The sequence below is a fragment of the Schistocerca serialis genome, chromosome 8, assembly GCF_023864345.2.
Source record: "Schistocerca serialis cubense isolate TAMUIC-IGC-003099 chromosome 8, iqSchSeri2.2, whole genome shotgun sequence".
In the NCBI taxonomy this organism is placed as follows: Eukaryota; Metazoa; Arthropoda; class Insecta; order Orthoptera; family Acrididae; genus Schistocerca; species Schistocerca serialis.
Window position 1 is genome coordinate 240,968,126 of NC_064645.1, and position 27,059 is coordinate 240,995,184.

General features: G+C 42.6%; 1 protein-coding gene across 1 annotated transcript in view; it reads left to right on the forward strand.

The window, feature by feature from the left end:
- Window positions 1–2,288: 2,288 nt before the first annotated feature.
- Window positions 2,289–27,059, forward strand: part of LOC126416596 (inositol oxygenase-like) — a 43,111-nt gene continuing 18,340 nt past the window's right edge. Inside the window, exon 1 of the mRNA XM_050084348.1 lies at window positions 2,289–2,366. Coding sequence (XP_049940305.1) covers window positions 2,346–2,366 — 21 coding nt within the window. The 5' untranslated portion in view covers window positions 2,289–2,345. The remainder of the gene's footprint in view (window positions 2,367–27,059) is intronic.

Consider the following 27,059-nt stretch of genomic DNA (forward strand, 5'->3'; position numbering starts at 1 on the left):
TGAAAATTGCTCGAAATGTGTGTACATTCAACGAACTGACTGACAGCACACCACCACACCACCGTAATTGTCTAGTACTTGTCTCATAAATGTATGGCCATGCAGTCACGCAATTCTCCCTACTATATTAAGCTCTCTCCCTACGATATTAGGTCCTTATTACACTTTGTATATCGATTTTTCAGCACGTGAAGCGCCCGTTGTGGTAACTAATTAGACCTTTGCAGTACTTACTGTGGAAAGTAACGTGTTCTACTTTAACGCATATTGATTTGCATCCGTACCAGGGAAAATGATTTGACATCACTGTTACTAATAAATAATCGTGTAAAACAGGGTAATAAGTGAAATATTAACGTTTAGTTCTTGGCGTAATACGTAAACAAACAGTTTCGATTTGATGTTGTGTCATACGCAGTACGATATGCACACTCCATAGATATTCCTACTTTATGGTCGGCAGCGCGGATAAAAAAATAGAACGGCCACATATATCGATACCTCAAAAACAGCAGAGAAATGCTGGGGCGTTACTGATGCGAATCTAGGCTCACGTGTGCCACCTGGGGTGATATCACATTGCGGATCGTGCTTAGTTAAGTGAGGCAATTTGGCGTTTCTTCAACCTCCTCTTCCCCGTGGTGAGAATCGTAAGATCTAGCTCGCCCCCCCCCTTTTAAAAGCATAATTTTCTTCTTAATTATTTTCATTTAAGAGTACGTAAGATTAGTATTTAAGACAGAACGTAGTGTAGAATTGCAGTGAGAAAATCGAACAAATACTTAAAATGAACTACTAAAATTCGTAAAAGAATATTCATTCTAATTCAATTCACGGGGATCCATGTGTGATGTCTGGAGTGACTACTGGGTCCAACATGTCCGTGTGATTTTCAGTAAAATCATCTGCAACTTGAGCCTCGCTCTGATTTAGCCACTCTAAACCGTTGTCGCTTGTACACGAAGCTCAATACGTCGACGTATGGCAATCCTTGAGCATCGCACATTGCGGGCAGGGGTGGTGGTGGTTAGTGTTTAACGTCCCGTCGACAACGAGGTCATTAGAGACGGAGCGCAAGCTCGGGTTAGGGAAGGATTGGGAAGGAAATCGGCCGTGCCCTTTCAAAGGAACCATCCCGGCATTTGCCTGAAACGATTTAGGGAAATCACGGAAAACCTAAATCAGGATGGCCGGAGACGGGATTGAACCGTCGTCCTCCCGAATGCGAGTCCAGTGTGCTAACCACTGCGCCACCTCGCTCGGTTTGCGGGCAGGGGAAGCTGGTGCACTGTGCACCACACGCCACTGCTCTGTTCCTCCTGTGATGGATGAAAAGTAGATACATGTGCTTCGACATCTTTGTTCTAGATCACCACGTGCAACAGAGGTCGTATGGTATGCTGGTGAAGACATACTAAGGTAGAATCGATTGGCAGTGGCGAATCAAGAAGGGAGCAAATGACGTTCCGTCATGCTCTTAAGGGTCCGAGGCCGTCGGATGCCCATCAGCCTGAGTGATAAGATACGGAGATGGCAGGAAACTGTCGTGAAGACTGATATGCAGAGCACTCCGGCGTGGGTTGCAGTAGCCCTGGTAGTATTTCTTCATCTTGTAGACGTGCCTTTTCAGTATGCAACATAATAATCACGGTAATTCATTTTGAATGAGTGATAGCGCTGACTGAGCCGTCGAATAATGAAACATTTCCGGGCGTAAACACGGCAGGTCGGGACCTGTCCGCGCGTCGCTGCCACCCGACTTGTACGCCGCAACGTTCATCGAGTCGCGTGTTCGGCTGGCCGGAGGAGGCTAAACAATCGAGGAGATCCTGAGCTACTTTGTGGCGTTAGCATAACCGCCATTAATTTTATTGTGTAGGATTTAGCCATTTTTGTGGAGCAACATGTTTTACTTAATTTAATCCAGTTGTATCGCAGTTTTACACTGTTTCTTGCGGAAAAGGTTACGTGCGCTTGGGTGAGATTATGCTCGACCCACCTCCTCCCCCATACATACCTTACATAGTAATGGACGTCTCCTTTGTCCACTGGAGTGTCCTAGTGGACCTTTCAAGGTCGTAGGAGAGGAACAGCAACGTTAGCGAAACAAACATGAAAACAAGTTCTGCAATATTGTACTGTGGGACTCGTAACTGTGCCAGAGGTCGCAGGAAACGAGGGAGTGTGTCGAGCTCGCGCGAACGTCACGAGACGGGCTGACGACATCACGTGCGGACGCCGCTGTGCGGCAGATAACGGCGTCCCCTATATATTGGGCCGGCCCAGTGGCCACGGCACAGCGTCGCGACGTCTCGAGAGCTCGTAGCATCACATCGACCAGCACCATGACGTCTGCCAAAGTCATGGTGAATATCTGCTGCCGCCACTGCTGCTAATGCTGCCGCTGTCTGCTGCCAGTTCATTAACGGAACTTATGATGGCTTAAAGTCTCTGCTGGCCGGGGATTCGAACCCACAGACCGTTAACAGGCAACTCTCTTACAGACCCAACTATCAGGTGTCGCTCCGTCAGAAAGAGCACTGCCTCAGAAAGTCGAGGCGCCGAGTTCGAACGCCGACCAGCACTCAGTTTTAATCTGTTAAGGAAGTTTCATAGTATTGCGCTGCTGACTGACATATTCATTCCTCTTCTTTCTCAGTGTTATTTCTGCTATGTAGGGTGGTCGCTCATCAGGCTCTGTGTCTCCACTGAGCGCGTAATGTGCTAGGTTAGGCTGGAGACTTGCTGTGGGAGGTATCCGGTCATCGTTGACTCGATCGCCCAACAGGTCGTTTACCGTATACTTTCAAAGAAATCCCGCGATTTGCAGTTGTTTCCTGTTCTTCTCGAAGTATTCGTCCGTTCCAGTGTAGACGTCGTTCCCTCAGTTTCTCAAAGATAGGTACCAGATGCGAATTTATCATAGGTCATGCGATTCAGAATTATCAGGCCAGGGATTCACCGAATAAATTTGGTTCTCAGTGCAGAACGTCGTTGGTTTACTTCCTTTGTTGTCGCCCAACATTCTGCACCGTGTCCCAGGCAACAGGGCGGACAGCAGAGGGGAATAATTTTGACCTGAGTTGGTCTGGGGTCTTATTACCACATGGCACACCAGTCCGCCTTATACGAAATACATTGCTGACACGGTTTGTGTTTTCGTCAACGAGTGAGTCGTCGGTTGTGATTTTTGAACCCACATACTTGACGATATTTGTGTCTGACTGATCTGTACTGTCGATCTTGAAGGTATGGTTTGTATAAACCTTCGCGGCTGGAAATGCCACGGTTTTCAGAAGCGAGCCAAAGTGTAAATGATACCTGCACATAAGCTACAACCCCTTTGGAGAATTTCCTCTGTAGGTAGGGAAGAATGGTTTAGTTTTTCTAAGAAATCCATTCGATCATGGCACAACAGCGGGGAATATGTAAAGTAATTAGAGTGGCGTATCCAGCGGCAATAATTTTCATTTAACGAATCAGGGATGGGGTACTTAGCACAAAACCACACTTTGTAGCCGGAACGAAGTATTTCTCGCATTGTTGTTGTAGCTACCTGTCGTAAGGCCTTCACTATCGTCTAGCCAAGCACTGTTATAGTTTTACGGTTTTTGAGTGTTTTTATTACTTGAAAACATGTAAGGCAGAGAGTTAGAAGACGAGAAAATTTACGTGTTAATCGCCTTTCGTTGTTGCTCAGATACTGTTTCAGGACATACGCTCGCAGAAATTGTTGAGAAATGTAGAGAAGCGTTCAACGATGTCGACAGGAATGTCTCTCTCTACGAATACTTTTAGATCATCGTGTCGGAAATAAAGTCTAGGGATAGCAAGTCTACGATTTCAATAATGAGAATAGTTAAAAAGGGGTTAAGAGTAGCGCTGTAGAGTGAACAGTTGACAAGATTTCATGTGAGCGGTTTTAAACGGGTCATTAGGCAAGTAGACACTGCAAAGGTCTGCTTGGCTACTGGATAATGAGATGCTAATAACATCGTTAAGAATTTTTCGGTCTTGTGGTTTGCAAGCTCGACATCCGTTTATCCTTCGTTTCCCAAATCGCTTTAGCCTCCTCTGCTTCTCTAACCCGAGAAGTTATCAGTGTCTAGGGACTCCATCATCAACGGGTCGCTGAATCGTAAATTTCTTTGTTGATCCACAGGTACTGGTGGCAGACAGGACAGGGAAGAGTGGAGGAATGATAGGTCTTGTCGTTTTCAAAGGCCATACACTCGCGTTCACATTCTATATGGATGACATGTTCGAAATTTGAGCTCACCTTGTACTGAATGCCACTACTTTAATAATCTTGCACTGTGCTGAGCAGGTCTGTAAGTTGCAATGTAATAATATTTTTCCAGAACCGTCCTCTGATCGACCCTTCGGAGATCCTGCGCCCGGAACCCATCCACGCGGGGAAACCGATCGCCCAGTTCAGGGACTACACTATCGACGACACGGACCCCATCAAGGAACGAGTCCGCAAGCTCTACTACGACATGCACAAGTACCAGACCGTCGACTTCGTCAAGAGTAAGTCCGCTCTGCGCAACCAGAGTTGCTGCGAATTATTCCTGATTGCTGGTTGCCGTGCTCTTACTCTTACGAACATGTCGCCTGTCTTACAGAACAGCATGCCAAGTGGCTGAAGTTCGACAAGTTCCGCGCGCCCATCATGGACACGCTGGAGAGGCTGAGCGGCATGCTGGACCAGAGTGACCCCGACGTCGACGTGCCCAACATCGTGCACGCCTTTCAGACAGCGGAGCGCATTCGCGAGGACCACCCGGACTGTGACTGGCTCCAGCTGACAGGACTGCTTCATGACATGGGCAAGGTGAGCTCACACAAACACAACAAACTGGTCTTCGTCAAGAGGAATTATTGCATTCTGGAGGTCCTTTCTACAGATGAAATGATTAATAGATACATTTTGAATGAAGTAAACGACACACTTTCTTTTGTCTTGCTTGACAAAAGTTTATTCTCGTAAGACATAAGTTTCAGGTTGCAAGCCCATTTTGTAGTACAGAGCTAATTCCAAAGATGGTAGCCACTTTTGAACTTGGAAAGGGACTCACAACACGAAATCCATGTCACACGAATGTGAAACTTTGTTGAAACAAGGCAAAAGACTGTTACATTTGGTTAGCACAATATAGAATGTCTCACCAAGTAGTTGAATGAATTAAAATGAAAGGATCCGTTTTTGTTACTTAAATAACAATCACAACTGAAAATACTGGTTGGGACACTATCACAACTAATTTCAAAGATGGCAGTCGCTTGTGAACTTAGAAAGGGACTTACGACCCGAAATCCATGTCAAATTAAGGTACAGCTTTGTTGAAGGAAGAAAAAAGACTGTTACGTTTGGTTAGTACAACAGACAATGTATCACCAAGTACTCAAGGTTGAATGAATTAAAATGAAAGGATCCGTTTACTTATTATTTAAATACCAGTCATAACGAAAATTTTCTTGCAAAAATACTGGTGGGAGCACTGTATATTATTATAAAGGCCGTAACAGCTATAAGAGCAAACATTTCCTTTGGTGATTGAGGACGGAATATTGAACAATATTATATTAGTATTTACGTCACTTGTAGACTAATAATTATAATTATTAGGAGTAGTATGTTTTAGGTTGGTTAGAACCTCCAAGGTATATGTGACAATGGGAAGTCTTTAATACTTAATTTCCGCTGGGCAGTAGGTCAGGTGTTGAACTGTGACAAGTGGACGAAAAACGGATAGTCTATACGAGCAGGCTTGGTCAATTTGGTGGTGCAGTTATTATCGTTCAGGAAACGTCAGCTAGTGAATAATGTGGGAAGACTGATTGACGAAGAGTAAAAACAACCAACACACTAACGTGTGAAAATATTAAGCTATCACATATAAAAGTATCTGCAGTTATACCCGTTACACGCTGTATAATTCACTGTAAAATCTGCGTGACATCTATGCCAACAATTTGCATATTTATCTACATATTAGAGGAAATATTCTGACCTCAAGGACAGACACAATCCGATTCCACTAGACTTTTGTTCGAGACGAGATGAAACGTAGCGTGTTCAACAATATTTCTTAAAATGTAGGTAACATGAGAAAGAATTTTCTGTACTAATGGATCCTGTTTTGCATAATTTGCACGTGCGACTCGTTTGCATAAAACATGATTCGTGCCGCTCAGTAAAATTTAATAAGGGTTATTAATGCAATGACAGTGAAGTACTGATTCAGGAGACATGAATGATGAAGTAAACCTATTGTTCCAGATAATGGCGTTCTACGACGAGCCTCAGTGGGCTGTCACTGGAGACACTTTCCCTGTTGGCTGCGCTTGGGCCGACTCCATTGTCTACAGAAACACAACTTTCCACGACAACCCGGACACCTACAACCCCAAGTACAAGTAAGGAAACATTCATGCAAAAATAGAGGAATTTTATTGTCATTGTGACGTTTCTTTTCCGTCGAGAAACTAGTCACTTGTTCACGCAGTATGAAACGCTTATAGTGCGAAACAAACTTAGAAAACATTGTAATCTTACAGTACGAAGTACGGAATGTACACTCCCAACTGCGGCCTGGACAACGTGCTGATGGCCTGGGGACACGACGAGTACGTCTACCGCCTGCTGAAGCACAACGGCTCCAAACTGCCGGAGATGGGCCACAAGATCATCCGCTTCCACTCCTTCTACCCGTGGCACTCGTCTGGTGACTACATGCACCTCTGCAACGAGGAAGACATGGAAACCCTGAAATGGGTCCTAGAGTTCAAGTAAGTGTGAGGAAGAAACGTGTTAATCACACTGTACACTACCAATTACTTGAAGTATACACCGAAAAAAAATAGACACGGTTTCTTGAATGGTATAACGCAACCATATATTAAATTGGAAGTTATCGGATTACTTGTGTCAAGGCTGCTACTGTCCCTGGCAAATTCAGTTTGTTTTACAATCACGCGTCTTGCTTTCAGCCTAAATGCCCTTTTTAAGGGTTATCAAGTTACTTACTGAGCACGAGTTTAAATGTTCTTTCGAAATGTAGCGTTCTGAGGGTGAGTGCCACTTTGCATCGAAATACCTTGATGATTGTCACACATTATAACAAAAAATATTTGGTCAGGCGAACATCGGAAACTGAGGAACATATTTATACAACAAAGAAATTCGCTTCAGTTGCCAGTAATTTATTTATTGCACGACCGCTTTCTAAACCTAAAACTTCGTCTTCAGGTGCCACAAAGTAACATTAACTTGCGTATCGTGCTGTCCAGACGGGCGCTCTGGTTGCTGGTCCTTGAGGCTTTTGTTTGGTATGGTTATGACACCCGCACCCTCACATCCCACAACCCCTATGACTGACTGGCCCGATTGCCACACGTTTATTTTCCCATAATTACTTGGTGGCACCTGAAGACAAAAGTTGAGGCTTCGAAACCGGTCGCGCAATAAATAAGGTTTTACTGGCACTGAAGCGGATTTTCTTATTATATAAATTATAACACCATACTCCGAACGTGAACACACATTATGTTTTGTGGTTGGGGCTTGAAGTACCGTTCTGCGGAACTCATGTCCAGTGAAATACCACATCGATCAGTACAATATGGCAGCTAATAATCTGAAAGTATTTCGACGATAATGCTCAGTTATTGCTTTCTATCGTTTGAAAACGACCATTTTGGTCTGGTATTCTTCTCTTGTATTGCTGCATCGAATCTTGAAGATAAGGCAGCTGCCTTGGTGGAAATAATATGTTTATGCTGCAAGCTACTACACACCTTCCTTCAGTGATGGCGCATCAAAATATCTGACTGCTATCTTTCATAAAATTGTATTTCGGTAGGTGTTCAAGACACAAAACTCCCTTCACACGGTTTATTACCTTCTGTGACAGTAGATTTACAGAATCTAATTAAAATGCTTTACAACAGCATTTTTAAAATTAATCTTTTCCTTTGCAGCAAATACGACCTCTACTCGAAGAGCGACGAGATGCCCGACATTGAGAAGCTGAAGCCATACTACCAGAGCCTCATCGACAAGTACGTGCCTGGCGTCCTCAACTGGTAGACCACAAATTTCCAGGCCTGTCACAGACTCACCATTCCCAACGAAACAAGTAATTTATTCGTTTGTGCTAATTATTAAACGCACTTCCATCACTGCCGAAAAACAGATTGCTGAAAGAGAGCGTTCTGTGCATTTCATGCTTTCATAGTGACAGTTTTGCTCAAATAACGTATTTATTATTGTCACCTGCAAGGAATTTGTACAATTAACCTTTAAGTGTAAATTTAAGTGGACTATTATGCTCCATAGCTTTAAGTGTTTTGGGCATATGTTCTAATTATTACAGCTCATACAAGACACATCATGCTGCTAGTAGCTATTAAACGTAATGAATTTCTATTTGTCCAATGCAAGTACGAAATAGTTCTATTGTAACTGAAGACTGTTAATCTAATATAATGTTAAGTGTCAAATTTTGATAATTTTTTGTAAATAAATTAAACGACAATAAAGTTATTATTGTTTTAAATCTGATTTATTTACCTTTACTTTTTCCTTGTGAAGTCAAACTAACAGAAGGTAGTGATTCTTTTGTCATAATTTTAATAATTCTGATGATAGGCTTACAATGAACTTACAATAATCGAGAGAAAGTAATTGTCTACGGCCAAAGTTTGGGGGGAGGGGGATACACTAGAAATAGTTTAAAAGAAAATGTAATGCACAGTTCTAGCTACTGGCACCAGTAAGATTAGAAAGAAGTTTGAATTAATAAAAGTTAAAGAACGCTTAAGTAAATTTTCTTTCACTAATCGTCCTCTTGGCTAGGAACAAGGTATGTTAAGCTATCAGGAATAAGGGAAATAACAATTTCTGGGAAGCTCACCTGGGTTTAACGTATGATGCATAATCTTCAAGATTGGAAATAATTATTTCCAATTTTGTAAATATACTATTGTATGCCACATTCTTCCGTTTGAATTGCATTACATACATTTGGTAAAATCAATTTTGTTTTGGTTGGTACGGCGGAAAATAGTTTGTTTCAGATGGCAGACTTGCTGACAGATGATTATAGCTATTGAACTGTAAACTGAGTATTAACGAGCCATATATCATCTGAAACTGTGCGTTCTGAAGTAATATCCTTAGTGTGCTCATGAGCATTCCACAGCTAGAGTGGAACAAACGCACCGCGTCAGTTGTTGGGAAGATGGGTATTTTTGGACACAAGGTTATATGGTGTAGTGAGTTTAAAAATGAATTCAGTTTGGGAAGAATGTCAATAGTTAAACGTTCCGTTGATGACGCTGTCATTACAGATGGCCCTCAGGTTCGAACTGGGCAAAGGAACCATCATATCATTCGCTTAATAGATTTGGGGAAGCGACAGAAATCTGAACGTGAATGGCCGAAAGGGAATTTGTCTACCAAGGTAGCGCTTTCACTTAAATTTCTCGACATCTGCGTTGGAGCATGCATTTTGACATTACTATAACATTTCACCTCCAACAAGGAAGGACATTTGTTACTAGTATTAACAGTATGATCAAACTACACAGGCAGTTATAAAAGACGATCTTTCAACAAATTGGGACAAAGTATTACACAGTATATTGGCGCTGCAAATTTCTCCTTACAAGAGTTTATCTTTCGGCATATCGCTAATAAAGTTTGTCTTCACAACACTTGTGACCTGGTACCCTGATCTCAACTTGTATTGTACCTTGTGGTTTACAACCCTGCCTTGGGTACTACATAGCAGCGAGACCCTTCTTTCTTTTAATTTACTTACATGCGCTTGGTTTCATTGCTAAAAGTCTATTGCACCCTACAGTGATAGTTGGATAAGGTTCCTCCTCAAGAACTTCCGGTAACAAGTCAAATGTATTAGATACTGTAAATACAAAACTTCGGGCCACTGCTTATTATTTTTACCCGGGTCCATTGTTCTTTTCCACTTCCACCTGAAGCTCGCAAATTTTTGTCTTATTCTCAGCGATTCTCCCTCTCTCTCGCCCCAATGGAATTCCAAACCACAATCCTCTTACACTACTTCCTGTCTGTCTTCATATATGGCAACATCTACACTTAACACGCTTTGCAACACAGGAAAAGATTAATGCGATTCCACTTTCTAAGCGCAACTTTAAAATTAAACTAAGTCGCTAAATTAGGCGTACAGTTAAGCTACAGGTGTATGATACAACGTAAGAAGTTAGATATGTCCACCTAATACAAGAACTCAGCAACTGCTTAATTGAAGAATGAGTTAATTAATCTATTCACCATAAAATGTAAGTTTAATTCACTACTTATCGCGAGCATTACCTGATTTCAGACAGTGTTTACTACTGGCACAAGACTACCTATTACACAATATGCAATTTTACATTATAATTTAAGCACAACACATCGGATGACAAAATTCTTAAACGGTCAGATGAAGAGAATGCAAATAAACTTATTTAACCTATGAAAATCGTCAATTTTCCACTAGTAGCATAGATGCAGCTACAGAAGGGCACTAGTGCTGCGAAACAAATGTGAACTGCAAGATTCACATATCATGTACGGTTCAATGAAGTAACAGTACGAGCTTAGACTATATTTTCAATTATCCTTTATGTCCAGGCATATATATCAGTTACTTTAAGTGGCTATTGGCAAAGTAGCTGTAAGCTACAGGCTATTTTGAAGAACTATGATTGAAAATGCTAACAGTACGTAAGTTCACAACTACAGACTACTACCGTACGTGTCTTACAGAAATATGAGAAAATTTAATACACAAAAAAGTTTTGAAATTCAAAACAAAGAAAATTTCGTGACATCGTTGAAGGAAAACATTAAGGCGATTCCACTTTTTAAGCGCAATTTCATTTCCGTGACAGTCTTCAATTAGTCTGTGTCAGCTAGGAAATTTAAATGCCATGCACTGTGCTACGGAAGGAACACTAATTTCTGTTGTCAATCCCTCTTGTAATAAAAACATAGTTCTCTTTGTCTCCGTCTACAAGAAGGATAGTAGAAGTGATACACGGAGCTACCGTCTACTATCTTTGATATCAATCTTTTGTAGAATCTTTGAACATAATCTGAGCTCAAACATAATGAGTTTTGTCGACAACATAACCTCTTTCATACCAGCAACCACGGCTACCATTTTTCACGTGAGATAGTGAAAGCGACGGATCAAAATAATTAGGTGGACGTAATAATTTTCAATCTCTGTTGGTCCATTGCGGCCAGAGGACATCGGCTGGTACGTAGTTTTCAATTTAATAAACTTTACCAACAGCCGCACACTTCAAGATATTTTATTTTATTCTGGAAGCAACCACTTTCGGACGCTTTTATCAAATCAACGAACTTATCGCATAGCGCCATATCTTGATTTGTAATCTTTGTGCCACTGATTTGTACGAGTTGAATTGCTGTCAACTTTAGTGTGAATCAGCTGCACGATATCCAGTTTTATGGCGCTGTATGATAAGTTCGTTGATTTGAAAAAAGCATGTGGGGCCTGAAGATTGCAAAATGAATTACCGAAACTGTTTGCTTTCCGAATAAGATATCTTAAAGTGTAGGTTGTTGGTAAAGTTTATTGAATTGAAAACTAACAATTTTTGGCTGCCGAAAGGCAACTGACTCAGTACAACACAAACGTTCGTTAAAAACTGTACAGTTATCTGTAATTATATGGGATATCATACGACTAGTGACTAAACTGAAAATTTCTTGGTTGGGAGGACGTAGCGTGTTCTCTTCGATGGAGAGTCATCCACAGACATTGAAGTAATTTCGTGTGTGCCGAAGTGGAGTGCACTTGGATCCTTGATAATGTTGATTTACATTAATGCCTGTACCACCGTTACGGGCGAGTCCAAGTACAAAGACGCACAGCGGCTCCGAAAATGGCTGAGTCCCAAAGCTGCAAATTTGGATGGCTATTGAAAGGATGGCTTTTGTGCAAGAGATGCACCAAAAACAGCGGAGTGTCAGGCAAGCTGAAAGATGGCTTCTTACAGCTCTCTGAGAATCTATAATAATTTAAAAGTATTAAAGCAAATTTGAGTACATCTGTAATCTTAAGAAAATGAGGCGCATCCATGGCATATCAGTAAGTCAATATCTTTAAAACTACAGAAATTATATTTCAAAGCGAATAAACATTTTACAGAGAACCTTTGAATTAACAACTTTTAAACGCTTCAGGCCATTTCAACATATTATATCTCAGATGATAGCAATGCACTATAATTCTCATCCCTGAAAGTCACTCACCTGTATCTGTTTTATTTATCGAGTTGTGACATCTTTTACCTCTTTTTTATTATTCAAATGTTTGTCAGAACATCATATAATCCACAATTACACAGCTACTGAGTGCAGCATGAATACCTCACATTTTGTCACACTTTTCTATCTATTTAATTAACAGTTTACAATTTTGCCAGTAACTTTATTTAAATATTAATTACAATTGATATCACTAAATCATGGCAGTTTGAAAGGTGCTCAATGGAATGTGTTAGCTGACACCAACTTTGTAAAAAAGTGCCAAATGACGCTTGTGAAACGTCGGCCTAAATAATTATTTAAACAATATTTAACGCTAATCTTCTGACATTTATCATAAGTGAACTTGTGCAAGAATTCTGGCTTATTTATTTAGCTGGCTTATTTGTTTATGGAAAAACCTATGTTTGTATTTATTGTGAATGGACTGAGTGCGACTGAAAGTGTAGAATATTTATTTGTTTAAATATTATTGTAATAGTTTAGTCTGGGAAGTGGTCATGTTAAGTGAAAACTACACTCCTGGAAATGGAAAAAAGAACACATTGACACCGGTGTGTCAGACCCACCATACTTGCTCCGGACACTGCGAGAGGGCTGTACAAGCAATGATCACGCGCACGGCACAGCGGACATACCAGGAACCGCGGTGTTGGCCGTCGAATGGCGCTAGCTGCGCAGCATTTGTGCACCGCCGCCGTCAGTGTCAGCCAGTTTGCCGTGGCATACGGAGCTCCATCGCAGTCTTTAACACTGGTAGCATGCCGCGACAGCGTGGACGTGAACCGTATGTGCAGTTGACGGACTTTGAGCGAGGGCGTATAGTAGGCATGCGGGAGGCCGGGTGGACGTACCGCCGAATTGCTCAACACGTGGGGCGTGAGGTCTCCACAGTACATCGATGTTGTCGCCAGTGGTCGGCGGAAGGTGCACGTGCCCGTCGACCTGGGACCGGACCGCAGCGACGCACGGATGCACGCCAAGACCGTAGGATCCTACACAGTGCCGTAAGGGACCGCACCGCCACTTCCCAGCAAATTAGGGACACTGTTGCTCCTGGGGTATCGGCGAGGACCATTCGCAACCGTCTCCATGAAGCCGGGCTACGGTCCCGCACACCGTTAGGCCGTCTTCCGCTCACGCCCCAACATCGTGCAGCCCGCCTCCAGTGGTGTCGCGACAGGCGTGAATGGAGGGACGAATGGAGACGTGTCGTCTTCAGCGATGAGAGTCGCTTCTGCCTTGGTGCCAATGATGGTCGTATGCGTGTTTGGCGCCGTGCAGGTGAGCGCCACAATCAGGACTGCATACGACCGAGGCACACAGGGCCAACACCCGGCATCATGGTGTGGGGAGCGATCTCCTACACTGGCCGTACACCACTGGTGATCGTCGAGGGGACACTGAATAGTGCACGGTACATCCAAACCGTCATCGAACCCATCGTTGTACCATTCCTAGACCGGCAAGGGAACTTGCTGTTCCAACAGGACAATGCACGTCCGCATGTATCCCGTGCCACCCAACGTGCTCTAGAAGGTGTAAGTCAACAACCCTGGCCACCAAGATCTCGGGATCTGTGCCCCATTGAGCATGTTTGGGACTGGATGAAGCGTCGTCTCACGCGGTCTGCACGTCCAGCACGAACGCTGGTCCAACTGAGGCGCCAGGTGGAAATGGCATGGCAAGCCGTTCCACAGGACTACATCCAGCATCTCTACGATCGTCTCCATGGGAGAATAGCAGCCTGCATTGCTGCGAAAGGTGGATATACACTGTACTAGTGCCGACATTGTGCATGCTCTGTTGCCTGTGTCTATGTGCCTGTGGTTCTGTCAGTGTGATCATGTGATGTATCTGACCCCAGGAATGTGTCAATAAAGTTTCCCCTTCCTGGGACAATGAATTCACGGTGCTCTTATTTCAATTTCCAGGAGTGTATGTCTGTAGAAGGTAGGAACGATTTCTTTTTGGTGGGGACGGCCTTCAGGCAATGAAAAGCAGACAGAAGCAGAACACCGCGGGAGTCAAATGGAGACTGTGACATTTCGAATGAACAGATCAAGGGAACGATTGTGGACACATGGTTGGTAGTTCTGGAAGGAGGCAGACATGCATGTGGTGTCACGTGGTTTTTGATGCAGTGGGGAATAGACTTGGGGCAGTGAACGGCCAATACCATGCTTCTGAAGGAACTTCATATTTCGAGAGATGTGTATGTGCTCCAAAGTAGGAATCATAACATTCTCTTCTTATATTACGGAACTGAGGGTAATCACAGTATGAGTTACAATTCTTTCTATTGCATGCGTTAACTTGTAAATCATCATACTGAACTCTGAACTGTTTGGGCTGGTGAATATTTCGTGTATTGCGTTTACAGAATGGACTTATTTTTTACGCATCTTTGACGTCTATTTAGCTTGGGGATCATCTTTGACCACAATTTAGTTTGGGGATTTTGCTACATTCTCGTAACGCTCTCGAAGTAACTTTACTGTATTTTGTGAGGTATTTTCTATCTGTATTTTAACTGAATATCGTAGGATCACTTCCGTTTATTTGAGATATCCTTTCTTGAATAAACATTGTTAAACGTACTTGCCTGTACTCTAAATCAGTTACAGGTGTTAGAATAGAACCCTTGTTATTAAATTATCCGTTTAACTTTTATTTTGTATTTCTTTGCATTTTATTAACTCGCAGTTCTAGCCAATGCATAGACTTTATGTCTGCTGGATCACAGCTAAGGTTTATTACTTGCTGCTAATTAGCTACAGGGCATGAAAGTAAACGTGCGCGGCTCGACCCTACGATAACATCGAGAGCTGTGCATAGCCTAGACACCAATGGTACCACTAAGCGTAGGTAAAGTGGCAGCTGATTTGCTCGTATGAGATGTTGTTTAGATGAGCAACTCAGCATTAACTGTCGGTTGCTATAGCACGCCTTGGCATAAAATAGAAACGTCAGACTCTTTCAATTGACACGGTCGTCCGCTCCCGGTAGCTGAGCGGTCAGCGGGATGGACTGTTAATCCTAAGGGCCCGGGGTCGATTCCCGGCTGGGTCGGAGATTTTCTCCGCGCAGGGACTGGGTGTTGTGTTGTCCTAATCATCATCATTTCATTCCCATCGACGCAAAAGTCGTCTAAGTGGCGTCAACTCGAAAGACTTGCACCAGGCGATCAGGTCCACCCGCCGGGAGGCCCTAGCCACACGACATTATTATTAAGTGACACGGTAATTTGATGTAAATGTGTGAAATTATAAGATTGGGTACCTAACAAAACACGAAAACTTAATGTGCTGTGACTACAATATCAGTGAGTTACGACTCTATGCGCCCATGCTATATACTGTAAGTGTCTTGTAAACATTTAAGAGGATATGAAGTGGAGTGGTCACGGAAACGCAGACGTAGGCAAAGCAGGTGGTAAACTTCGTCTCACTGTCTGAATGCTAAGAAATGCCAGCAACATTACAAGGAAGATAGCTTACAAGGTACTCTTTCTAGAGTACTGTTCAAGTTTTTGGGACCAAAGAAAATAAGTATAACGTGAAATAAATGTATAGAGTGACGGATAAATCGAATGATAACATGTTTGTTTGACTCTGAGGAAAGCTTCATCGAAGCGCTTCAAAAATCTCAAGTGGTTGAAAGCCAGTTGTCCCAGAAAGTGTTCTTACAACGTTTCAAAAAGTAGTAGTAAGCGAGGAATACGGGAGTGTACTGCAGTCTTATTCGTATCTCTCCTGTAGGACCAAGAAGACAAGATTATACAAATTAAAATGCTCCAAGAGTGAATGGGACGGAAAAGGATCCTAAAATTTAGCACAATAAAAGGTATCCTCTGTCATGCATTTCGCAGTGGTTTTCAGAGTATGGATAGGGATGTACATGTAGCCACAGAAGTAAATAACTATTTAAATAAAAATGAATTTTTGATATCTCACGGTTTTAAATCTGCCTGCGTAGTACAAAATAATTTCTCCTAGCCCCACACAAATCCCTAACTCCATACAGATAGTCCTGAAAATTTCAGATGGTGAATTTTTGATAGCTATGAAAGCACTTACAAAAATTAAAACGAAAAGTGCGGAGCGTTCGCAATGGTTAATAGTAAAGAAGTAAGCTATTCATGCATCAGTTAGTAAGCAGTATAATAGTAAGGATGTGAATTATTCATACATCAATTATGTACTGATGGGCGAGTCAAGTTTTTCATAGCTGTTAAGAACACACATTCACATGTTTTCGGGACCATCTGTATGGAGTTAGGAATCTGCATGCTGCTAGGAGAAATTCTTTTACGTTATTAGTTCGACTTCAAAACGTGATAAATTCATTTTTATTTAAATAATTGTTTTCTACTTTTTAGTCTCGTGTGAGTAAAACTTTTCAACCGATTTCAAACATTTTGATGAAAGACTTATGGTAAAGTTCACGTTTATTTCATTCACTTGACTCAACCAATATATTGGTTCCTTCTGGGGAAATCTCTCGAAAAGACCACGAAGGTAAAAACTAGAGAGATTCGAGCTCATACAGAGGCTTACCAGCACTTGTTCTTCCCGCAAGCGATTAGCGACGTGAGCAGGAAAATAGGGAAATGGGAGTGATAAAAAAAAGTACCTTCCACCAAACGTCAGAGAACAAAGCGGGGCAATACTGCGTTGTCGTCCAGTTCTACGCTACATTTAAAACTTCAAGCCTCTACGTTCATTGGGAATATAGCTCAAAATAAACTACAAAGACAAGAAAGCGATATCCATCTCATCGTCCCCTTTCTCTTTGCTACCAAAGCGTGTGGATAGGAAAACAATCCAGTAATGTTCTAGTACAGTTTACAGTGCGCTGCACGGCACGATCACGTCCATTCACTAACTAGGTCTTAAACTGAAAAGCGAAATGAAATGGAATGATTAGGTTTGTAGTAGAGAAAACGAATGTTCGACTTCGATATATTGGGAGAATTTTAGGAAAGTATTACACTAAAAAGCGACACGAAATGGAACGAGTAGAATTATACTAGAGAAAACGAATGGTTGACATCGATATATTGAGAGAATTTTAGGAAAGTGTAGCTCATCTGTAAAGGAGAACGAGTATATAAAACTAATGCGACGCATTCTTCTGTACCGCTCGAGTGTTTGGGATCCCCACGAGATCGGATTAAAGAAAGAATTCGAAGCAGTTCAAGGGCGTGCTGCTACATTTCTCACCAGAAGTTCGATTAACACGCAAGTATTATGGGAAAGCCTCGTGAGCTCAAATAGGAGTCCCTGGAGGGAAACATACGAGAAAACGCGGAGAACCATTATCTGAAGCTGACTGTGGGACGATTCTAGTGCCGCCAACAAACATTTTGTAACTACTGCCGAGATAAGATAATAGAAATTAGGGTTCGTACGGAGGTGCATAGATAATCATTTTTTCCTTGCTCCATTTACGAGTGGAATATGTAAGGAAATGACTGATAGTGCTAAAAGGTACCCTTAGTGGTAAAAGGTGCCCTCTGCCATTAGCCATACGGTGGCTTGTGGAGTATATATGTGGATGTAGCTGCAGGATAGCTGATATGTCAGGCGTTGCCCATCTTTTCACCCCCACTGCCACCCCTATCGAACAGACCGACGAGAAAGCGAGTTAATATTGCATTGTCGTCCTGTTCTGAGCTATGTTTAAAATTTCAAATCTGTGACTGTTAAAATTAATTGCAATATTTGTATCGAACAGGCAGAGAGATACGAAAGCAGCCCAATAAATACTTGGTAATATTTATTATGGATGCTACCTGGTTTACTGTTAGTGTGTACTTTTACAGTGACTTGTCAGGAAATAATAATGCACAGCAAAAAAGTAAAGCAAATTGTGTTTATGTTCTTGGTGATCTTCGTGCTCGGAGTATCGTTATATTGTTGAAATAGATTGATGTAGATGAAATTCATGCACAATTTAGGTTCTGTTAGCGACTGTCACTATATTTGGAATCTATCCAATAATACAAATAGCTGGGAATATAAATGGCTCACACACACATAGGATCAATCAATACGTAGGCTCAGTCGAGGAATGAGCAGATAGCAGACAACGGTTCACTGTGAAAATGTAGTCAGTTGACAAAGTGAGTAGGGCGCGTACTAAATACGACAACAGGGGTACTGAACATCTACAAAATACAAATAACAGGGGATAAAAAATATCTACTAAGAATGGCAACGCAAATGATTATATATTTACTTGCCTAGCGGAAGAGCGACTCAGAGATGCAGAAAAAACCTGAATTGACAGACGATTAAAGATAACGTCAACAATACCCTATTTACGAAGTTTCAAGAAGCTGTACTAAGGTAAGGAGTCCAGGAACGTATTGTAGCTCCCTACGCATCGATTCATCGGTAGGGAGCGCGAAGACAGAAGATGACAACTACAGGACGCAACAGGTATTAAAGCAGTCGTTCTTTACTTACTATCTGGATATGTTGTTGTTGTGATCTTCAGTCCGAATACTAGTTTGATTTGCGTCACCACGCTAGACAAACCCTTGAAAGCCTCTTCACCTCTGCGTAACTACCGGAATACACATCCATTTCAACCTGACCACTGGTAGTCAAGTCTTGGTCTCCCCCTACAGTTTTTATCCCCAACGCTTCCTTCCACTCCATTAGCAAAGCAACTATTTCTTGTCGTTTTAGAATTTCTCGTATCAGCCAATCCCCTGAGTGAAAACGTGCCTCAATCTTTAAAACCGAAACCCTTATCGTATCGCTTTGTTCTCAACCAGTCTGTAGGTCTGTCTGTCTGTCCGACTGTTAAGAACCATGTTTTTCAGGAACGGGTAGACGTAACAAAGTTCAAATTTATGTTACATGTTAAGGCCTATGGTCCCTTGGCAGTGTAAAAATTTTAAGCTCTTAAGTCAACTCAATCAAAATATACGGCTATTTATGTCACATATCTGATACTCATTAAAATCTATAGGGTATCTCCCGTTGACCAAGAATCATAAAATTGGGCAAGAAGGAAGTTTTCTCAGTACACGTAAAAGGAAAAATCCGAAAATTGTTAATTTGTAATTACACACACGAAAAAAATATTTTTTGTCACTTAACATCCATCTGTCTGTTCGCCTGACCGTGTGTAAACACCCTTTTATCTTGAACAGCTTGATACATAAACTTAATGTCACATAATAATGACTGCAGTCCCTTGGCAGTGTAAACATTTTAAGCTTCTAAGTCAATGTAATCAACAGATACTGTAATTTATGTCACAAATTTTGATAGTCGCAAACTCACTCAATAAATCTGTATAGTACCTCCAGTTGAAATAGAAACATGAAATTTGGCAAGAAGAAAGGTTTTACAGCACTGGCGGAGTAAAAAATTTGAAAATTGTTAAATTGTAACTATATTACACAAAAATGTCTTTTATCCGTTAGAGCATACGCTGCATTCATCATGTGTCAAAAGCTTTATAGGTAAATATCATTGCATGCAAACGTAAAATGTAAGTTTTAGTCATGTTTGAATTAGTAAATAAAAAATATTTTATTAAATCTTGTATATCTACTTATACGAACTGAAGTCCCCTGCTCGCTTCTTTTTGCATGTCCGTGCTAGTCCGAGGAATTACTGAAGAGATTTTGATATGGCCTTGGAATTCCCGTGACCGTGATCTTGCCATTATCAATAACCGAAACAGGTAAAAATCTTTGAGATTCTTGATTCCAGGATGGATGATACATGTTTGCACGGAACCACCAGCGAGCGAATCTTACTAGCCCTCGTTCAATTTTTTCCTCGCACTTCATAAGTTGTCCGATACATTCACCTAATCTCTAGTATTCTTCAACAGCATTTCATTTCAAGATGAAGGGGCGACGTGATAACCTTGAAGGTAACAGAAATCCTATGTTTAAGAATACGTGGAAACCAAAACAGTGTTTGAATGAAAGCTTGTTTATACAATTCAGTAACCGCTTTCGGTACAATCATCATCAGATTGATCTATCTCCTTAAATTTAGAAAAAGACACAAAAATTTTTTTTTAGTTGGTTTACTAGGTTTAAGGGGAGAAATCAATTTGATGATGATCGTAACGATTGAAACGGGTTATTGTTTTGAGAGAACAAATTTGTGATCAAAGACTTTAGTTTTCCACTTATTCTCAAACATTTCAAAGCTTCTGTTCTGTTCTTGTATGAACTGTTTATCGTTCACGTTTCTTTTCCGTACAAAGCTATTCTACAGACAAATACCTTCAGAAATAAACTTCAGCTGAAGAACCCGAAACAGAAGCTAACAGGTGACTTGTCACTTTCAGAAAAGATTTCCTAATACTTAAATTTACATTCAGTTTTAAAATATTTCTCTTTTTTCGGTAACGGTTTTCTTGTTATTGACAGTGTGGTTTCTGTTTCGGCCATCGTCATTTATTTTGGTGCCTAAACAGAAAAAGTCATCCATTACTTCTAGTGTCTCTAATCCTACTCTAGCTCTCTCTAAATTACCCCCTTTCATTCGACTACTTGCACTTGGGGTGGGATTGCTCTAAGAGACGGAGGAATTAGCAGTGATCAACGGTATGAGAATATAGAAAGAAGTATTAAAGACACGCAATGTCTATCCTCAAGACACGTGGCCTGTAACTGAAAAACTGTTATTATGATCTCTCCATTGGTAGAAAATTTCGCATTAGTTCCTCATTCGGATCTCTGGGACCTCACTGCCAATGGCGAGATAACTGTAAGAAAAAGATGCAATAGCCAACGAAAGTGTAACCTGTAACGAGACGGAACGTGGAATTTCAAAAGTTTGAACGTGGTAGGGATGTTGGAAAACCAGGAAAAGATAAATACACTCACGGAAATTGAAATAAGAACACCGTGAATTCATTGTCCCAGGAAGGGGAAACTTTATTGACACATTCCTGGGGTCAGATACATCACATGATCACACTGACAGAACCACAGGCACATAGACACAGGCAACAGAGCATGCACAATGTCGGCACTAGTACAGTGTATATCCACCTTTCGCAGCAATGCAGGCTGCTATTCTCCCATGGAGACGATCGTAGAGATGCTGGATGTAGTCCTGTGGAACGGCTTGCCATGCCATTTCCACCTGGCGTCTCAGTTGGACCAGCGTTCGTGCTGGACGTGCAGACCGCGTGAGACGACGCTTCATCCAGTCCCAAACATGCTCAATGGGGGACAGATCCGGAGATCTTGCTGGCCAGGGTAGTTGACTTACACCTTCTAGAGCACGTTGGGTGGCACGGGATACATGCGGACGTGCATTGTCCTGTTGGAACAGCAAGTTCCCTTGCCGGTCTAGGAATGGTAGAACGATGGGTTCGATGACGGTTTGGATGTACCGTGCACTATTCAGTGTCCCCTCGACGATCACCAGTGGTGTACGGCCAGTGTAGGAGATCGCTCCCCACACCATGATGCCGGGTGTTGGCCCTGTGTGCCTCGGTCGTATGCAGTCCTGATTGTGGAGCTCACCTGCACGGCGCCAAACACGCATACGACCATCATTGGCACCAAGGCAGAAGCGACTCTCATCGCTGAAGACGACACGTCTCCATTCGTCCCTCCATTCACGCCTGTCGCGACACCACTGGAGGCGGGCTGCACGATGTTGGGGCGTGAGCGGAAGACGGCCTAACGGTGTGCGGGACCGTAGCCCAGCTTCATGGAGACGGTTGCGAATGGTCCTCGCCGATACCCCAGGAGCAACAGTGTCCCTAATTTGCTGGGAAGTGGCGGTGCGGTCCCCTACGGCACTGCGTAGGATCCTACGGTCTTGGCGTGCATCCGTGCGTCGCTGCGGTCCGGTCCCAGGTCGACGGGCACGTGCACCTTCCGCCGACCACTGGCGACAACATCGATGTACTGTGGGGACCTCACGCACCACGTGTTGAGCAATTCGGCGGTACGTCCACCCGGCCTCCCGCATGCCCACTATACGCCCTCGCTCAAAGTCCATCAACTGCACATACGGTTCACGTCCACGCTGTCGCGGCATGCTACCAGTGTTAAAGACTGCGATGGAGCTCCGTATGCCACGGCAAACTGGCTGGCACTGACGGCGGCGGTGCACAAATGCTGCGCAGCTAGCGCCATTCGACGGCCAACACCGCCGTTCCTGGTGTGTCCGCTGTGCCGTGCGTGTGATCATTGCTTGTACAGCCCTCTCGCAGTGTCCGGAGCAAGTATGGTGGGTCTGACACACCGGTGTCAATGTGTTCTTTTTTCCATTTCCAGGAGTGTACAAAGGCGCAGTCTAGATGTAGAGGGGGGGGGGGGGGTTAGTGAAGCAAAAAGGAAAGAAGATAACAGCAGCTGAAAATGTTATAATACAAGGGGGATCCTCCCCCCATGAACCACAGACCTTGCCGTTGGTGGGGAGGCTTGCGTGCCTCAGCGATACAGATAGCCGTACCATAGGTGCAACAACAACGGAGGGATATCTGTTGAGAGGCCAGACAAACGTATGGTTCCTGAAGAGGGGCAGTAGCCTTTTCAGTAGTTGCTGTGGCAACAGTCTGGATGATTGACTGATCTAGCCTTGTAACACTAACCAAAACGGCCTTGCTGTGCTGGTACTGCGAACGGCTGAAAGCAAGGGGAAACTACGGCCGTAATTTTTCCCGAGGTCATCCAGCTTTACTGTATAGATAAATGATGATGGCGTCCTCTTGGGTAAAATATTCCGGAGGTAAAATAGTCCCCCATTCGGATATCTGGGCGGGGACTACTCAGGAGGACGTCGTTATCAGGAGAAAGAAAACCGGCGTTCTACGGATCGGAGTGTGGAATGTCAGATACCTTAATCGGGCAGGTAGGTTAGAAAATTTAAAAAGGGAAATGGGTAGGTTAAAGTTAGATATAGTGGGAATTAGTGAAGTTCAGTGGCAGGAGGAACAAGACTTCTGGTCAGGTGAATACAGGGTTATAAATACAAAATCAAATAGGGGTAATGCAGGAGTAGGTTTAATAATGAATAAAACAATAGGAATGCGGGTAAGCTACTACAAACAGCACAGCGAACGCATTGTTGTGGCCAAGATAGACACGAAGCCCACGCCTACGACAGTAGTACAAGTCTATATGCCAACTAGCTCTGCAGATGACGAAGAAATCGAAGAAATGTATGATGAAATAAAATAAATTATTCAGATAGTGAAGGGAGACGAAAATTTAATAGTCATGGGTGACTGGAATTCGGTAGTAGGAAAGGGGAGAGAAGGAAACGTAGTAGGTGAATATGGATTGGGGGTATGAATTGAAAGAGGTAGCCGCCTGGTGGAATTTTGCACAGAGCACAACTTAATCATAGCTAACACTTGGTTCAAGAATCATAAAAGAGGATTGTATACATGGAAGAAGCCTGGAGATACTAAAAGGTATCAGATACATTATATAATGGTAAGAAAGAGATTTTGGAACCGGGTTTTAAATTGTAAGACATTCCCAGGGGCAGATGTGGACTCTGACCACAATCTATTGGTTATGTACTGTAGATTAAAACTGAAGAAACTGCAAAAAGGTGGGAATTTAAGGAGATGGGACCTGGATTAACTGACTAAACCAGAGCTTGTACAGAGTTTCAGGGAGAGCATAAAGGAACAATTGACAAGAATGGGGGAAAGAAATACAGTAGAAGAAGAATGGGTAGCTTTGAGGGATGAAGTAGTGAAGGCAGCAGAGGATCAAGTAGGTAAAAAGACGAGGGCTGGTAGAAATCCTTGGGTGACAGAAGAAATATTAAATTTAATTGATGAAAGGAGAAAATATAAAAATGCAGTAAATGAAGCAGGCAAAAAGGAATACAAACGTCTCAAAAATGAGATCGACAGGAAGTGCAAAATGGCTAAGCAGGCATGGCTAGCGGACAAATGTAAGGATGTAGAGGCTTATCTCACTAGGGGTAAGATAGATACTGCCTACAGGAAAATTAAAGAGACCTTTGGAGAAAAGAGAACCACTTGTATGAATATCAAGAGCTCAGATGGAAACCCAGTTCTAAGCAAAGAAGGGAAAGCAGAAAGGTGCAAGGAGTATATAGAGGGTCTATACAAGGGCGATATACTTGAAGACAAAGTTATAGAAATGGAAGAGGATGTAGATGAAGATGAAATGGGAGGTATGATACTGCGTGAAGAGTTTGATAGAGCACTGAAAGGCGAAACAAGGCCCCGGGAGTAGACAACATTCCATCAGAACTAGTGACAGCCTCGGGAGAGCCAGTCCTGACAAAACTCTACCATCTGGCGAGCAAAATGTATGAGACAGGCGAAATACCCTCAGACTTCAAGAAGAATGTAATAATTCCAATCCCAAGGAAAGCAGGAGTTGACAGTTGTGAAAATTACCGAACTATCAGTTTAATAAGTCACGGCTGCAAAATACTAACGCGAATTCTTTACAGACGAATGGAAAAACTGGTAGAAGCCGACCTTGGGGAAGATCAGTTTGGATCAGATTGCCCCTGCAGTGTGCGGCCGAGAATTGGCATGAAGAAGGAACTGCTCGACAGTGGGCTGAATGACACAGGCGAAATCTCTAACCAGGCCCTCACACTTGGCGAGAGACACATCTTTACACTCAAAACTGAAAAGAGCGACGCGACACGATCGACGGGCATACTAAAGACACTGCCCAACACATCTGTGCAAAGTTTTACCGGATTTTCTCAGTGGTTTCCATTTCGTGACCGATATGAAATTACTGGGAGATCAAGAAGCTTGCACAGGATAGAGTAGCATGGAGAGCTGCCTCAAACCAGTCCCAGGACTGAAGACAACAACAACAACAACAACATGAACTTACATTCTGGACAACCCTCGTATGATAGTCTTTTGCAAAGCTTCAAATCGAGGTGCCGGCCAGTATGGCCGTGCTGTTCTAGGCGCTTCAGTCTGGAACCACGTGACCGCTACGGTCGCAGGTTCGAATCCTGCCTCGGGCATGGATGAGTGTGATGTCCTTAGGTTAGTTAGGTTTAAGTAGTTCTAAGTTCTAGGGAACTGATAACCTTAGATGTTAAGTCCCATAGTGCTCAGAGCCATTTGAACCATTTGAATCTACCCTACATTCCCATTCATAACTAATCCCCCTTGTGTTGTTGTTGTGGTCTTCAGTGCTGAGACTGGTTTTATGCAGCTCTCCACGCTACTCTATCCTGTGCAAGCTTCTTCATTTCCCAGTACGTACTGCAGCCTACATCCCTCTGAATCTGCTTAGAGTATTCATCTCTTGGTCTCCCTCTACGATTTTTACCCTCCACGCTGCCCTCCAATACTAAATTGGTGATCCCTTGATGCCTCAGAACATGTCCTACCAAGCGATCCCTTCTTCTAGTCAAGTTGTGCCACAAATTCTCTTCTCCCCAATCCTATTCAATACCTCCTCATTAGTTATGTGATCTACCCATCTAACCTTCAGCATTCTTCTGTAGCACCACATTTCGATAGCTTCTATTCCCTTCTTGTCCAAACTAGTTATCGTCCATGTTTCACTTCCATACAGGGCTACACTCCATACATATACTTTCAGAAACGACTTCATGACACTTAAATCTATACTCGATCTTAACAAATTTCTCTTCTTCAGAAACGCTTTCCTTGCCATTGCCAGTCTGCAATTTATATCCTCTCTACTTCAACCATCATCAGTTATTTTGATCCCCAAATAGCAAAACTCCTTTACTGCTTTAAGTGTCTCATTTTCTAATCTAATTCCCTCAGCATCACCCGACTTAATTCGACTACATTCCATTATCCTCATTTTCCTTTTGTTGATGTTCATCTTATATCCTCCTTTCAAGACAATGTCCATTCCGTTCAACTGCTCTTCCAAGTCCTTTGCTGTCTCTGACAGAATTACAATGTCATCGGCGAACCTCAAAGTTTTTATTTCTTCTCCATGGATTTTAATACCTACTTCGAATTTTTATTTTGTTTCCTTTACTGATTGCTCAATATGCAGATTGAACAACACCGGGTAGAGGCTACAACCCTGTCTCACTCCCTTTCCAACCACTGCTTCCCTTTCATGTCCCTCGACTCTTATATCTGCTATCTGGTTTCTGTACAAATTGTAAATAGCCTTTCGCTCCCTGTATTTTACCCCTGCCACCTTCAGAATTTCAAAGAGTATTCCAGTCAACATTGTCAAAAGCTTTCTCTAAGTCTACAAATGCTAGAAACGTAGGTTTGTCTGTTCTTAATCTAGCTTCTAAAATAAGTCGTAGGGTCAGTGTTGCCTCACGTGTTCCCATATTTCCGATGAGAAGTGTTTGATCACCCACAATACAGTCCGCAACTGGCTCCCCCTGAGTCTCATCTCTGCTCACAAGAACCGCTGGCTATGAAGCCAAAATTTTTCCGCGGACAACGAGCTGCAGAAAGCACAGGCAGCTGCTTTCTATACGAGGATATTGGAAAGTGATACAACACTAAGACAAAAGTCAAAGTTGGAGCTGCGACTATGTAGAGAAGTAGGTGGAAGGTGTACCTAACTGTTGCAAACAAAACGTTTCTGGTTTTCACTGTGGTTCCCATTTCGCGACCGAACGGAACTTACTTTCTGGACAACCCTCAGATAAGATCTTAAGCTTTGTGTGGATATGGGGTTCAGTTCGTTTCATATGAAGTACATTCACAATACTTGTCACTGAAGTGACCAACTAAGATAGCGCTCTGG